The sequence below is a fragment of the Marmota monax genome, unplaced genomic scaffold (assembly GCF_021218885.2).
Source record: "Marmota monax isolate L192 unplaced genomic scaffold, Marmota_monax_Labrador192_F-V1.1 WCK01_AAM20220418_F8-fsc00129, whole genome shotgun sequence".
Classification (NCBI taxonomy): domain Eukaryota; kingdom Metazoa; phylum Chordata; class Mammalia; order Rodentia; family Sciuridae; genus Marmota; species Marmota monax.
The window spans coordinates 378127-394424 of NW_026693811.1; the positions used below are offsets into that span (position 1 = coordinate 378127).

General features: G+C 41.4%; 1 protein-coding gene across 13 annotated transcripts in view; it reads left to right on the top strand.

The window, feature by feature from the left end:
• Tanc1 (tetratricopeptide repeat, ankyrin repeat and coiled-coil containing 1) overlaps nucleotides 1-16298 on the top strand; it is a 226806-nt gene that overhangs the window by 20275 nt on the left and 190233 nt on the right. For 12 of the 13 annotated variants that reach the window (XM_058584924.1, XM_058584925.1, XM_058584927.1 and 9 more), the window contains exon 2: nucleotides 13393-13500. In XM_058584924.1, coding sequence (XP_058440907.1) covers nucleotides 13393-13500 — 108 coding nt within the window. Of the gene's footprint in view, nucleotides 1-9426; nucleotides 10054-13392; nucleotides 13501-16298 lie in introns of those variants that run through there. The other variant, XM_058584931.1, reaches the window with a different exon arrangement.

Genomic DNA, 16298 nt, shown 5'->3' on the forward strand with positions numbered 1-16298 from the left:
GCCCAGGATCATTTCCTCTGCCCTGAGGGTTGGAAGATCTTTTCCTTCCAAGAGAAGGTTATGCCTAATCCCTCTCTTGGAGGATTGAGTAAGAATTAACTAAGCAAGCAAGGTGGGATGGGTTACAGCCAAAACAACAGCCTGAGCAATGGGTGGGAGTGTTCAGAGCTTTACCCAGACTGGGTTGGCAAGTGAAATGCCGGAAGCAGGCTGTCCTGGGGAAAGAGCCTTGGTAGCCTGCGGGGTGTGAAGTTACCAGTGGATCAGGCTGAAGAACTTAGACTTGATTCTGTAGGGGATGGAATCAGTGAAGGCTTTTAAGTAGGGAAGGGACAGATCTGCTTCAGCATAGTGATAAGCAAGAGTGGGCATGGGTTTAGGAAGGATGGAAGAGAGGCCAGAATGTGGATAAGGTAATGTGGATAAGGTAATGACTTGAACTTGGGCAGGAGTGGGAATATAAAAAGGCAAAATCAGTAGCAATTGCTGAATAAGAATAGAGGGGCAGGAAGAAAGAGGAGTCTAGAGTACTGCTCCAAGAGTTCATTGTAAGTAATGGTGGCCCATGATGCTACAGTGGGAAGGAAGAATTCAGGGGTAGAATTAGGATCTAAATGCAAATCAAAGCTACACTGTTGTTCCATCTCACTCCAGGGAGAATGGCAGTTATCAAGACTACAAGCAACAATAAATGTTGGTGAGGATGTGGGGGAAAGGGTACACTCAGACATTGCTAATGGGACTGCAAATTGGTGCAACCACTATGGAAAGCAGTATGGAGATTCCTCAGAAAACTTGGAATGGAATCACCATTTGACCTAGCTATCCCACTCCTCGGTTTATACCCAAAGGATTTAAAATCAGCATACTATAGTGATGCAGCCACATCAATGTTTATAGCAGCTCAGTTTACAATAGCGAGACTATGGAACCAAACTAGGTACCCTTCAACAGATGAGTGGATAAAGAAACTATGGTATATGTACACATTAGAATATTACTCAGCCTTAAAGAAGAATGAAATTATGGCATTTTCAGGTAAATGGATGGAACCGGAGAATGTCATGCTAATTGAAATAAGCCAATCCCAAAGAACCAGAGGTCAAATGTTCTTTCTTATATGCAGGTGCTGTTTCACAGTAAGGGGCAGGGGAGCGGCTAGGAAGGAATAGAGGTATTTTGGATTAGACAGGGGAGTGAAGGGAGGGAAGGGGATATGGGGGTAAAAATGATAGTAGAAGATAGTAGAAGGAATTGGACATTAATGATTACATGACCTGTATATGTCTACATCATGTGCAACCATAAGAATGAGTAGTTATACTCCATTCATGTATGATGTTGTCAAAATGCATTCTACTGTCATGTATAACTAATTAGAACAAATAAAAGAATTAGGGTTTTTCCTCAAAGAAGATGAGGAGTTGGAAGCATGAGGCATTGAAGTTGCTGTGGGAATCAAGATAAGAGTTCAGCGAGAAAAAAAAAAAGTCAGGGCTGGAGATCAGAGGGAGTTTATAGATTAAAAATGCACCATCACTGATGAAATGTTAATGATACATGTAAATTTTCAGTAATGATTCGGAGGATGTAGTATTTTGTAGGACAGAAGATCAAAATGTCAGGGTCTGGAATAAAAGAAAGCCCTATTTTTAAATTATTTTTTTTTTGGTGTTGGAGAATGGACTCAAGACTCACCCATACTCTTAAGTACTCTATCACTGAGCTACATCCTTGGCTCATTTTTTTTTTTTTTTTAAATTTTGAGACAAGGCCTTGATAAGTCCCCCAGGCTGGTCTCAAACTTGCGATCCTTCTTCTTCAGCCTTCTGAGTAGCTGGGATTACAGACATGCCCTCCTGCACCTGGCAGAAGTCTTGCAAACTCTTTTGTATTGTTTGGCCAATCTCCCACATTCATGCTTTTATGAAGATTTTTTGGGGGGATGTGGGAGAAAACACTAGAAATGATTAATGTTGTACGTTATCAGGTGAAGTGGAAACCAAGTGGCAGAACATCAAAATAACCTCTGTGACGGCACTCTAATGGTATTATGCATAATTCCAAGTTGTTTGATGCTCTGACAATAATACCATTCATAGAGGTTTAAGACTTTCCACCTTTCACATACGTTATTTCAGTCAGAATTAATCATGCCTCCATCTGTGCTCTCAAGCCATTAAAATATTTTAAGAATTATAAATGTTAAATCATGCTCTGTAAAGTTTGGAAAAGGAAAGAAAAGGATAATAGGCAATTAATGCAACACCATGATTTTATTCTCTTACATTCTTTTTGTACATGTCTTTAAAAAAAAAATAGCTGAGTTTCCCCAGTTCTCCTTAGTGTTTACATAGCTGCTGTTTCGTGGAACTGCACCATGCTTCTCTGGGCTTTAATTGTGCCTTGCACTCGTGCCCTCCTGTCAGAGCCGTGTTAGTTTTCTGCATTGTTGCTCATCTCCTCCTAGACTCTTGGGACCAGGATGGCCTGTTCGTCATCAGAATCAGGCATAGAGAAAGTTTTCAGCAAATAATCCTGAAGGAACAGATAGGTGTCTGTTTGGGGCTGTGCAACATGATTGGTGGAGACAGTGGGTATCTTGGGTGGTCTTCAGCCAAGGGAAGAGTCCAGCAGTCTTCCCACGGCCACACAGCAGCTACCTTTAAGCCAGCGACCTCAAATGGGAATTCAGTTCTCCTGACCTCAGCCCAACAGTATTTCCACAGTTCTTCAAATGAGAATTTTCAATAGATTTTTTTTTAATGAGAGAGAGAGAGAGAGAGAGAGAGAGAGAGAGAGAGAGAGAGAGAGAGAATTATTTATTTTTTAGTATTTGGCGGACACAACATCTTTGTTTGTATGTGGTGCTGAGGATCGAACCCGGGCCGCATGCATGCCAGGCGAGCGCGCTACCTCTTGAGCCACATCCCCAGCCCTTCAATAGGTTTTGCCAGGGAAAGAGATGACTCAGTTCCTTTGAGAGTAAGTGATCCGGAATTTTGGCCTTTTCCAGATATTTAAGAGCTGTCGCGTGTGTTCGGGGGATGATGAACTGGGTTCATTTCTCAGCAGCACCTTTGACAAGTCTTATTGCTATGAGCAAGTTATGTCACATATCTGGGCTTTAGCTTCCCATTCTTTACTCAGTGTATTGGGACACCGACATCTTTAGGGTTATTGTAAAGTTAAGTATTAATACATATGGAGCTTTGAAGGTGGCACCTGGCACAGGGTGGGAGCTCACTAAATGCCAGTATAACTTTTTTTTCCAGTGGTTGATTAGAAAAAATAATGCCCATGATGGTAACAGTGATGAGAAAAATGAATATTTGCATCCAATGTTCAGAGGATCCATGGGGACAGTCTTCTGGAGGCAGGTTGTCAGTGTGCTACATATAAACCATTTGATCAGCAGTTTTAGAAATTTATGCCAATGAGGTAATTGTACAAATGCACCAGGTTATGTCACATGGACGTTCAGTGATGTACAGTGAGTGGGGAAAACAAATGTCTACTTCAAAAGGAGCTTGGGAGAAAACTGGTCATGCATACAGTGGAATGTTCTCTTATAACAATTAAAAAATTTTAACAGTGTCTCTATTCAGGCTGAGAGGGAGTTAAATGCAGCGACATGGAAAGGTGTCTTTCTATTGTTCAGTTGAAAAACAACAGACCACAGAATACTACATAAGGAGCTCCCCCTTATCTGGGGTTTTGCTTTCTCTGGTTTTAGGTACTTACCATCAGCCATAGTCCAAAAATATTAGTGTTTGACTTGTTTTTTTTCAATGAGGGAAAGACCACATTTATATAACTTTAATTATAGTATGTTGTTACAGTTGTTTTATTACTGTTGTTAATCTCTTATTGTGCCGTCTTTATCAATTAAACTTTATTGTAGGTATGTAAGTGTAGGCAAAAGCAGTATATATAGGCTTCAGCACTCTCCAAGGTTTTGGACATCCACTGGGGGTCTTGGGACATGTTCTAAGTGGATAAGGAGGACTGCCATATGGTATAATCACATATATGCTATATTTGTCACAGTATGTATTATATATCTATTTGACACATTTACTATATGCACAGGTTGTAAGCTAGGCATTTAAAATGGATATGTGTACATAGAAAAAGATGGAAAGGTCTTTGTGTGGTAAGATTGAATAGTTTTCTCTTTTAAAAACTACCTTATGTCATTTTCATTATTTGTATATTTTATAACCCACATTTTTATTGGTGCTTTATAGTTGTACATATTGTTACATATTCATACTTGTACACAATAGAACAATGAAATATGGCCAGTATCATTTCCAAGTATTTCCCCTTTCTCTCTTCCTTTCCTCTACTCTGCTGATAACCTTTATAGTTTCATAAGATTCCACCCTCCCCCATGCATACCTCCCCTGCCCCCCCACACACCTTTTCCTCTCTAGTTTCTATATATGAGGAAAAACATAAGCTGGGTGCAGTGGCACGTGCCGGTAATCCCAGTGGCTTGGGAGGCTGAGGCAGGAGGATTGTGAGTTCAAAGCCAGCCTCAGCAAAAGTGAGGCGCTAAGCAGCTCACTGAGACCCTGTCTCTAAAATACAAAATAGGCCTGAGGATGTGACTTAGTGGCTGAGTGCCCCTAAGTTCAATCCCTGGTATCCCCCCCCCCCCCAAACATAATGACTCTTGACCATCTGAGTTTGTTTATTTTGCTTAATATAATGTTCTCAAGTTCCACCCGTTTTCCTGCAAATGACATGAGTTCATTTTTCTTTATGGCTAATAAAATTCCATTGTACATATCTCTGTGTGTGTGTGTGTATGTGTGTGTGTATTCATACTTGCACACAAGTATATACACATATACATACATACATGCCAACTTTTCTGTATCCATTCATTCATTGATGGACACCTAGGCTGGTTCCATAGTTTGGCTATTGTGAATTGTGCTGCTATAAACATGTATATGCGTGTATCTCTATAAAATGATGACTTTAATAGTTTTTTCTTTTTTATGCTGGAGATTGAACTTGGGACCTCATGCATTATAGGCAATACTCTATCTCTGAGCTATATCCCCAGCCCTGATGACTTTGATTCTTTAAGATAATTACTGTGTAGTGGTATAACTATGTCATGTGGCAGTTCCATTCATGGTCTTTTGAGGAACTTCCATACTGATTTCCATAGTGGTTAAATTAATATAATCCATGTTTTTAATAACTCAAAGTATTTCTTTCAACCATGAAAAATAAACAGGTATATTCCCTTTCTCTTCTTCCCAAGTTTCAACTCTTTTCATTTTCTCTTTAAAATTTTTATGTTAATGTACAAAGCCCTCTTTTGAATTGTCTGAAGAGAATACATTACTTTTTGTCCTGAATTGTTTTTACCCCATCACAAGTAGCATGTGAGTGCCCACTGTGTGAATGACTGCTGAGCTTTGCCAGTGTGTTTGACAGTGCAGGAAGGGCAAGTGGCTTCATTGTACCCTCATAGGTTCTTTGGCTGGGCTACAAATTAAAACAGATTAGTAGGGGACACCCTATTTAATTACACATGCGTGGGAGTCCCATAAAATATGAAACTCAAACAAGAATCAGATCACTGAAGATAAATGATGAGAAGGTGGTATTGGGAGGAAATGTGTGGTGAATAGAGATTATCTTGTTATGCAGATAAAGTCTCTGGGGTAATAAAAGTTGTCTGGAGCAGCTTTCTTTACGATACAAATTCTTTAGTAATTTATATTTCCTTGATAGATGCACATTCTTTTACAAAAGGACAACTTCATAGAATGACCAGCTTAGAATATGCCCAAGAAGTATGTTTTGGAGTAGCTTGTTCTGATCTCCTACAGTCATATTTTGGGGTGGTGTATCCTGAGTCCCACCACAGTTTCACTCTGTCATTTAAAGAGTGTATAAATATTTAAGCCACTCTAATGAAAAACCTTTGGAGTGGTTTGGGAAGAGTATCTCTAGTACACTATAATATCTAATTTTAACTTTCCAAAGGGATTTCTAACTCTGAAGAGATTATAAACTGTCAGTGGGCCCTAACCTTTTTTATTTCATGGTTTACAGAACACAAAATAGAATTGTTTGTAGTTAACTGTAGAAGCAGAATGTCTTTTGAGGGAAAAGGGGAGAGGTGGGGAAAGGGGAGGAGAAGGGGAGTAGGTTGTAAAGGAGGGATGCATGTTAGAATACAAACTAGGACAGTTCTGGTTGAGAAGGAAACAAATCAGTTTGGAAGTCTGTTTTCAATTTGAGGTCATCATATTGTAAAAAAGTTAATTATATTTTAAATTTGCAATTTTCTTCTTAAGCTTAACAACTTAATAATCAATTTGTTTATGGATATTATTATATTTTGCTAACTTTAAGTGTTTATCTTTACTGTGTTGAGACTTGAGAATATGCTTCAGATTATAAAGTTGAAATCTGGGCATCATGCATAAATTATTTTGAAAAATAATTCCTCCTTGAGGAGGGAATCCATGAGATGTCTGTTTTTAATCTGTGGTACCTGGGGTATGTTTCAGCCTGCTTTTGAAGTTTGTTGAAACATGTAAACCCACTGTCAGTGAAAACACGACAGCCTTGCTGCTGGATCCAGCTGGCTGTGAGTTTAAACCTTGCCATTTCCAAACTGGTTGTGAGGATTTGAGGGTGACGGCATGTGTGAGATATGGTGGCCTCGTCTAAGTGTTCAGCGCAGGCTAGTTTTTCCCAAGCCCTTGAGCATAGCAGTAAGGACTTCCTGGTGTGTTGTCAGGTGGTTTGTATGAGGCTGGCCTGCAGCTCTCTCTGCTCACACTGTCTGTTATCTGTGTGAGCTGGTTGTGGAGGTGGCTGGCTAGTGGGCCTGATGTTGTGTATTGAAAATTACTACACACGGAGAGCTTTACAGCATAATGGATGGTTACTGGGTGCTTGTGTTAGTCTGTATTACAGAGCACTTTTTGTAGGGGTGGAGTGTGAATTCCAATGTAAAAATGTTAATCTTTGAAAATGCAGAGCTGGGCTCCTGATATCAGCCACTTGAGTGATATCAAGTCAGCTGGAGGCTAAACAGATCCCCCAGGTATAATCCTCCCTTTCCCACAGCACATTTTTAGAGGGTGGATTGTGAGGGAGGATGGGAGGGATACTTAGAAACTTTAATCTGAGGATCCTTGTGCACTCAGAGCTTTCACATCTTCTTGTTTCACAGGGTGGTTGGATAAAGAGAACTCTTCCAGGTGGATGAGTGTTCTTATTAATATCTGTCTCCAATCACTTTACCTCCTCCCTCTACCCCATGTAAATCTTTCCTATCCTTTAAAACCAAATTTCTTAGGCTAGCTTCCAAGGCAGCACCCAGTTTTAACCTCTTCCTTCTGCCTGTTTGAAAAAGAAGTTAGCACTACCCTGTCCCCTCTTGCCTTGGGGAGGGTCCTCGGGTGACAGCTGACCTGAGGGCTTGTGCCTTCTGTCCTGAGCCTCTCCTGCCTGGCCCACCCTGGTTGCTGTGCAGAGCTGCTGATTGCATTTTTCATCTTTGTCAGGACTGATACACTGTGTCTAGGAAGAATCCTCTGTGAGGTTTCCCACTCAGCAGTCTTCTCTTGTTTAACTTTAATTAAAAGGAAGGGGAAAAAAAGAACTTAAAAATAACTTGTTGTATGTCCTTCCTTCAGTGTTTTCTTTTCACAGACACATTAAATAACATGCCATACTTTATTTTTGCACACACATAGTGTGTATTATGTCATATAAATATGTGTTCTTCAAATGATTTATAATCATTGTGTGTAATTCATTTTCAGCTTAATAGATATAACATACTTTCCAGTTATTTACCTGTTTCTGAATTTTAAATGATACTGCAAAGAACATTGTCCTTCCTTATTGAACAACTTCCATCAGTTAAGCTGTGTTAATTTAATACAGTGGGTTTTTTAAATATTTATTTTATAGTTGTAGTTGGACACAATACCTTTATTTCACTCATTTATTTTTTATGTGGTGCCGAGGATTGAACCCAGGATCCCGTGTGTGCGAGATGAGTGTGCTACCGCTGAGCCACAACCCCAGCCCCAATAGAGTGTTTTTTTTCAAATAAATTTGTAGAATCTGTTTATCTTATTGGTATTCTAGCAATCACTGTGGTCTGATAGGACCCAGCTAAATTTCATAGGATACATTCAGATACAAATATTATTGTACTGAGCATAAAGCAGAATTTGTATACCAATAGGAAGTGGTGTAAGATATACAAATAAATGTTTAGATAAGTTAGGCACTAAAGAACTTCAGTGTATTCCAGTTAAAAAAGACACCAGCCAATAGCTGTTGTTCCTCTTTGTGTGTTTGAGAGAAAAAGAATGCGTGTGTGTGTGTGTGTGTGTGTCTTGAGATGCAGAGGGTGACAAAAGAATCTATTTATAACTGTAGGACATAGACCAGAAGAAAGATAGACTACCAGTTATGGACCTTGTTAACTTTGGAAAAATGATGTTTTGGCAAAGTCTAGAGATAATAGAAACTGTACAGTATACACCCTGTATTGTAGTTGGTAAAGTTTCTTGTGGGGCATGTGTTAACAGTTCTAAAACTGCTCTATGTATACATGGGGGTGAAACAAATAGTTAAGATGATGAGAGGGAAGTTATCGTAAGCAAGTGGAGAAGGCTGGAAGGAACCATTTGATATGGAATTAGAGTTAAGAACATCAATAAGAACTAAATCATTAGTTTTAGCTTAATATCAATGCAGAAATAAATACAGATAAGTGTGCCTGGTGGGTTGGTATATACACAGGTGTTTCCTAGATCTGTCCACTGAGAAGGCTTAGTAGAAGGACACCCCAGTAGTAACAAGCACACTCACATTAGGTTCCTGAATACCATTCTCCAATAACAGTACCCAGGATTCCTTGGAGAAATGGGTAATTATAGATCTGAAGCATCTTGCAGTGCCAGAAAACAAAGAAGTACTTGAATAACAAAGGATGTGGGCATGTCAAAAGGATATGGGAAAAAAAAATAAGGGGGAAAAAGGATATAGGAGCCAACCTCAAGGAATTCATAAAAGTCAAAGCTGGACTAATTTGGGCAACAAAATAGTGTGGTACTGCATTGTAATCCATAGTATAATTTATAAATGTGTACATTTACACTAGGAGAAGAGACTCAGAGTTTCAGATAATTTGTGTAGGTACTCTCCCTTCCCTCCTTGAATGTGGGTTCAATTTTTTAATTTAATTTTATTTAAAAAAATTTTTTTTAGTTATACATGGACACAATACCTTTATTTTGTTTATTCATTTTTATGTGGTGCTGAGGATCAAACCCAGGGTCTCTCACGTGCAAGGCGAGCGCTCTACCACTGAGCCACAACCCCAGCCCTGGGCTCAATTTTGTAACTCGCTTTTAAAGGAAAGAGAATGGAAAGGGAGGAAAGAGTAAATTTACTGTAGAGAAATCTGACAAACTCTACTTTAACCAAGCAATCCATTCACTTGGCCAGAGGTATACCATACTCTTAACTCCTGCTCCTAGCATGATGTGAGAAGGACACCTCTGAGTTTTCCCCCCAGGCCCATAACCCCACCCTTAACCATTAGAAAAACTTCAGACAAGTCCCCACATGTCCCCATTGAGGGACATTGACAAAATACCAGACCATTCCTCAAGACTGTCAAGGTCATGAAAAACAAGGGAATACCAAGAAACTGTAACAGGCTGGAGAAGAAGAAGAAAGTATGACAATTACCTACAAAGTGTGATCCTTGATTTGGATTCTGGAACAGAGAAAGGACATTAGTGGAAAACCAGTGAAACTCAAATGAAGTCTGAAGTTCAGTTTCCTTTTTTTTTCTCTTGAAGGCACCAAAAATATCACCACTCTGCAGTGTTTTATTATGAAAGCATTCACACATAAAAGTTGAAAGAAATGGACAGTGAACTTTCACATGCCCACCATCTGGATTCTGCAATTAAGATGTTGCCGTCTTTGCTTTACTGCAAGGCTACCCAGCAGCCCATCTTACTTTAAACAGAGTGTCAAGTAAGTTGCACACATCAGTACACGGATCCCTACCCCAACAAAAGAAGACAAAACCTCTTTCAAAAGTTATTTCTATATTCTCTTTGGGGTTGTTGTTCAGGACCTACCAGATGGTGACACTAGGTTTACATGTGTGCCTCATTTGATGTCAGGACAGTGAAAAGTTGGAGATGTAGGTCATATAGGCATCTTCCAAGGTCATTGCAGATGTGTGGGCAGGTGAGTATGCTTGACAGATTGGATCTATATGTGTGGGTGTTGGGGTGTTTGAGCATCCAGGAAATAATAGCTGTTTTCCTGTAACGTGGGCAGCAGTGGGGAGGCTGTGAGGCCTGGGGAGACTGGTCTGGTGCAATACTGAACTGTTAATGCTGATGTTGGAATGGGCAATGCCTGAGCATTTATCTGGAGGGAGCCTAAGGCCTACATCACCACATCATTCTTCCCTTGCCTGGGGTCCCCTGAGAAAATAGGTAGAATGCAAAGAAGAGGGACTTTAGCTCTGGAAGGGGTAGCAGGACAGATCAGCACATCCATTAGGGGAGTGTGCAGTTATGCAGAAAGGGCAGCAGTCACTCCCTGAAGGCCACAGAGCTGGGGCCGTGCCCAGAGGAAGACCTTCCAGCTGCTAACAGTAGCACTATTCAGTTTGGGTGCATAATGATTTTAAAGCTAATCAGGAACCAAAGCCTGAGGCTGGACAAACACAAATATCTTGTTGAGGGAGCAAACATCTCGATTTTGTCAGATAGGAAGTTGCTGAGAAAGGTCAGAGTGATGTAATAGTGTGCACTAAGCTTTCATCCTTAAACAGATGGGCCCCTGAGGTACCATCTGCAGCTCTCCAGGCCCTTGGAAATCACTTTCTATAAATTAAATTGTCATAAGTTAGTATGGAGAAATTAGTGAGGTAACCATACCAGAAGTAAAACCAGACAAAGGAGAGAAATTTCCACTGGAGTTACCTGCTTCCTCTTCCTCCCTTGTCTTATAAATAGATCCGAGATTTATTCTTTTGGTCAAATTCCTTGCTTAGCATATGAATATTGTTACCTCGCCCAAATAGCCATCCAAAGTAAACTTCCCTTTCTCTTCTTAGGCTCACAGATAACTGCATTTATCCCTACCTTAGCCAGTGTCAGCTGGGGATTTTTATAAACCATCTTGCTATTTTGGGTTTTCTGTTTTTGTTGAGGAAGAAGCAGTGTTTTTGGTTTTTTTTTTTTTTCCTTTCATCAAAGGAATAGTTGTTCTGGAAAGGCAAGGGCAGGGGATGTTTCTCAATCTAGATCAGAGGAAGAAAGTATATGGCATTATGTGTAAGTGGTGGATTATGGATCTTATTTGACTTTTTCTTTTTTTGGTACCGATTATTGAAACCAGGGGCACTGTTCTAGTCAATTTTTCCCCCCTGCTGTGAGCAAAAGACCTGACAAGAGCAGTTTTAGAGAAGGAAATGTTTTTTGAGCAGTTTTAGAGAAGGAAATGTTTTTTGGGGGGCTCATGGTTTTAGAGGTATTAGTCCATAGAAGTCTGGCTTTATTCCTCAGGGCTCAAGGTGAAGCAGAACCGCATGGTGGGAAGGTGTGGCAGAGAAAATCAGCTGGGGATATGGCACCAGGAAGCAGAGAAAGACTCCCCTCACCACTGACAAAGTATATACCCAACAGCACACCCCCAATAGCCTACCTCTTCTAGCCACACCCTACCTGGCATGTTATCACCCAATTAATCCCCGTAAGTGAATTAATGCACTGATTAGATTAATGCTCTCATAACCTAATTGTTTCACTCTAAACTTTCTAGTATGTGTCTCACATATGAGCTTTTGGAGGATACCAAATATTGAAACTGTGATAGGTACTTTACCACTGAGCTACATCTGGCCCTTTGTATTTTTTTATTATGAGACAGGGTCTCATTTAAGTTGCCCAGGCTGGTCTCAAACTTGTGATCCTGCCTCAGCCTCCCAAGTAACTGGGATTATAGGCAGGTGCCCATGCAACCAGCTTAACTGACATTTTTAATAAAACTTTTTTTTTGGGGGGGGTTCTAGGGATTGAACCCAGGGAGCTTTACCACTGAGTTATATCCTCAGTCCTTTTTTACTTTTTAGTGAGATAGGGTCTTGCTAAGTAACTGAGGCTGGCCTCAAATTCGTCATTCTCCTGCCCCAGCCTCCATGACTAGCCCAGTAAAACATATTAATGAAAACATTTCAGAGCAGAAGTCAGGGTTTACTGTATTCATGGCTTTGGTCCACCAGGGTGCACAGTGAGGATTTGCAGTGAATCTGTAGCTTCTGTTCTCAGGCAGGGAGACTGAGTCAGAGAAAAGACTGAAGTGCGTTTGTGGAGCGTGTGGAGGGTTTGAGAGGCAAGAGGGTCTGGCCACCAGGAGGAGGTGATTTTTGTGCTGCTTCTCAGGGGCATGGCAGGTGCAGAAGAAATGAACTGAAGCTGTCTGCCTGGGTAGGTGTAGCTGGAGATTGGAGTGCAGTAGGGAAGGTCTCTTGGAGCCTAAGGGAAAAGTAGAGGGGAGGAGCCTGTGGGTAGGTGAGGAGCAGGGGAGGAAGCTGGTGTGCTGGGGCATCAAGCCTGCTGCCTTGGCTTTCCCAGTGAAGGGGGAAGGAAGAAATAGAGCAGGATTGAGAAGGATAAAAGCTTGAAACAGTTGTTGAGGGGTATGGAAGGGACTTTCTTTTTGGCTACTGAGGGCCTTTCTGGTCTGAGAATTCTAGTGCAGTGACCTCTCTCTGTGTGGCGCTGTGATAGTCTCTCTGTGGTCTTTGGGTTTGGAATGGAGTTGAGAAGAACCTGAGTCCTGGTGCTGATACCCACAGTGTGGCCACAGGAGAGGGCTGCAGACATCAAGGATGCTGCAAGGGGTGGGGGCAAGTCAGATGATTAGCAGTGGGGTCCACGAGGTTAGGGAATGAACAAGAGTACACGCTGAAGGGCCACCAGAGAGTAAAGACCTTGGGAGAGAAGGGGTGTAAGGGCTGGAAGGATAGGAGGTCATGGTCATCAAGCATAGGCATCAAATGATGCCTCTATGAGCTGTGGCCCTGGGAATGACAGGTTAGATCCAAAAGCCTCCGAGTGGAGCCCAGGGCACCAGTCGTGGTAAGATCTGCCCTCATTCACTGACCCTGTGCTCTCTGCTTTAAGTGCTATAAACTGTCTGCTCAACCTCACAAATACATACTGACATTATCCCCATTTATAGGTGAGGCAGCCCAGGCCCAGAAAGAGGAAGAAATTGTTCCAGGTCACACAGCTAATAAAAGATAGAGTTGGGATCTAATCCAGGTGGTTCTCTGTGTTCTTGTTCCTTTAGGAGCTGACTACTGGGCAGAAGCATCTATCAAGAGAAAGGGTGGAAGAGAAACTTGTGAACTAAGGACTGCCCATTTATTCCTGGTGAATGAGAAGTTACCAAAAATAGGTAAGTGTCAGCGAAGAACTGGGGTAGAGGGTGGTAGGATTGTGAGCAGTGAGAGGCTCAAGGAGGAGAATTTTTTTTTTAACCTGTGTTAAGAAAAATAGCCTGGAGAAGACCCTCTCTGACCCAGCTCTTCCAGGTAGAGAGTGTCAAAAGTAGAGAGGAGGGGGCTGGTGTTCAGCAGGTGCAGAGTTTCAGTGGGGAAAGGTGAACGTTGTCGGTGGGTTGGTGGTGGGGGCTCTAGGACCATGTGAGTGTCCTTCTGCCTCTGAACGAGGCATATACTCAAATCATAGTTAAAACAGTAAACTTTGTTATTTCTGTTTTACCTCAATTAAAAAAATAAGAGGTGGAGGGGGAAGGGAATGATAATCACCGCCATTTACAAAACCTATTCCTAGTACAAAATGGGCACTTATTATTTGAATGTATGCTAGGGATTTTACTAAGTACTTTATGTGTATTTTCATTTAATCCTTACTTTCAGAGATGATGTAAACCCTGCTGTACAGATGAAGAATCTCAGGTTTAGAGAGATTAGGCAAGTTGCCCAAGGTCAGACATCCGGAAAAAGGTGGAGGCTGGCTTATCCCAGATCCTCCTGACTCCAGAGCCCCTCTCTGTAACCCCTGAGGACTTCAACAACAGAAAGAAGGTTCCAGAGGCTGTGGAGGAAGGGAGAGGAGGGAGAAAGTTGTTCCTAGAGGAAGGGCCTGGAATAGGGAAATGCTGGATGAGGAGATGGGGGTTGGGAGCCGAAGTCCTATGGAAGGGACTGTTCTCCAGTATTGGGACTGGGCATGTGCTGTGATGGAACTGGCAGAAAGTCCAGAGGCTTGAGGTTATAGGGAAGCACAAGGACACAGCGTGGGGGCACTTGAGATCTGCAGCAGGAGGGGATGGAGGTGTGGACTGTGTGGAGACCAGAGCCTGTTCCCCTTTCTCTTCTTCCTCCTGAGCTTCCCTTCTTCCTGCCCATCTGACTTGTCCATCAGGTCTGAAGTCAGCAACCTGATGCTGAATCAAAGTGCATCCACATGGCGGGGGGGGGGGGGGGAGAAGTCAGTGAGGAGTACTGAGTATTTTTCTGATATTGAGAGGAAAATACTCCAGCTAACTACCTGGCTTTGTAGACAGTCGGTCAACAAACGGCAGACATTTTGCAATAGGTTTTCTTTCTTTTTAGCGGGATGGTATGAAATACAGATATTAGGAATTGGATTGTTCCTGGTCCTCGTGAAGATTTTTGAGGTTGTGACCTAAAACTCCTAAGGCATGTCCAGTCTTCGTGGTGGCCTGTGGTATTTGTTTCCCCGCTGGTGGAGATGTGGGTCTGTCTCGGGTGTGTAGGTTTGGTGAGGTGTTTGTGAGGTGATCGAAGCTGTTTATAAGGGAAGTGCTCTCTGGAGAGTTCCTGTTATCATTCTGCTTCTTTGTGTTTACTTTGGATTCAGCAGGATTCTTTTATTCTCCTGCTGGTGGTTTTAAATTCTGTGCTGAAAGGCAGACTTTCTGAGCCGTGCTCTTCTGTGGTGACCGTGGAGAGCGAGGTCTGTGATTATGTAATAATTTTGAATAAGTAAAAAGATGTCTCATGGCAGATTCTGGAAGGGCAGCCTGGAAACAGCATCATTAGGGATTAAGTTGCACTGCAGTTGAATTTTGCAGCTGTCAGACGCACCGCAGTCGTCAGCTGTAACCTCCGGGTGTAAATAGACCTTCATCAGCATCATGGAAAAGTGCTGGGAGCATCCAGAGCCTGGTGGGATGCTACCATCCAAAGTCCTCTGCAGAACCTTTTTCCTGGCCGAGTTGTTCTACCCCCAGCAGCTGGCGAGATCCCTAGAGCTTTATAGCAGGGGAAGGTAGAGGGTGTTTGCTGGTGCCACATTCTTGCCAGTCTTTTAACTGATTTCCTGCCCCTTTCATCAGCTAAGAGCCATTTAGGAGCGAGGTGAAATTTGCCTTTAAAATGGACTGAGGTAATGATAACTAAAGTGGTCTTTGTTTTGGGAAATAATAATGGCTAACATTTTAATAACTGGCTATCTACCGTGACTTTGTGGAATTGTATATTGGGCTGTTTAAATAAGGGATTTTTGTCTTATCCGCTGTGTCCCTCAACAAAAAAAATGGTGCCTGCCACAAAGTAAGCAGTCCAGTGAATGAACTTACTGTAGATAAGGATTCCAAGGCACAGAGAGGTGATATTGCTGCCCAAGGCCACACAGTTAACAACTAGATGCCTTGAGAGCAGGTAGATTAAGAAAGTGGAAGTCACAGAGCGTTTGCCTTCCTGACCTTTTAATTGAAAATAGTATTGACCACCATTTTAGAGGAGACTCAGTTTTACAGGAGTAAGTTTTTCCATCTATTAATAAATACTATTTTTGAATTTTATTAAAAATATATATAATTTCATATTTAAAGATACACTGTTGTAAGGATTAAGTAAGAAAGAACTTAGAATGATATCTGGACTTTCTAAGTGCTATATGTGTTTGAAAACTTGTCTTGGGTCATTTCTTTTTTGAAGGATGTTTGATTGTTTAATTTTGAAGAAAAGACAAAAATATTTTTCAACTATGGAGATGTCTTTAAGAGTAGACCTGAATGTACAATCCACAGCATGAGAAGTTATACCCCATGTATGCATAATATGTCAAAAAATATTCTTCTGTCATGTATAACTAAAAAGAACAAGTAAACTTTAAAAAAGAGTAGACCTGGATAACAAACATAATTTAATATATGATATGAAAGCCAAGAGTGAGGTTTGACTTTGGAATAAGAATATTGTT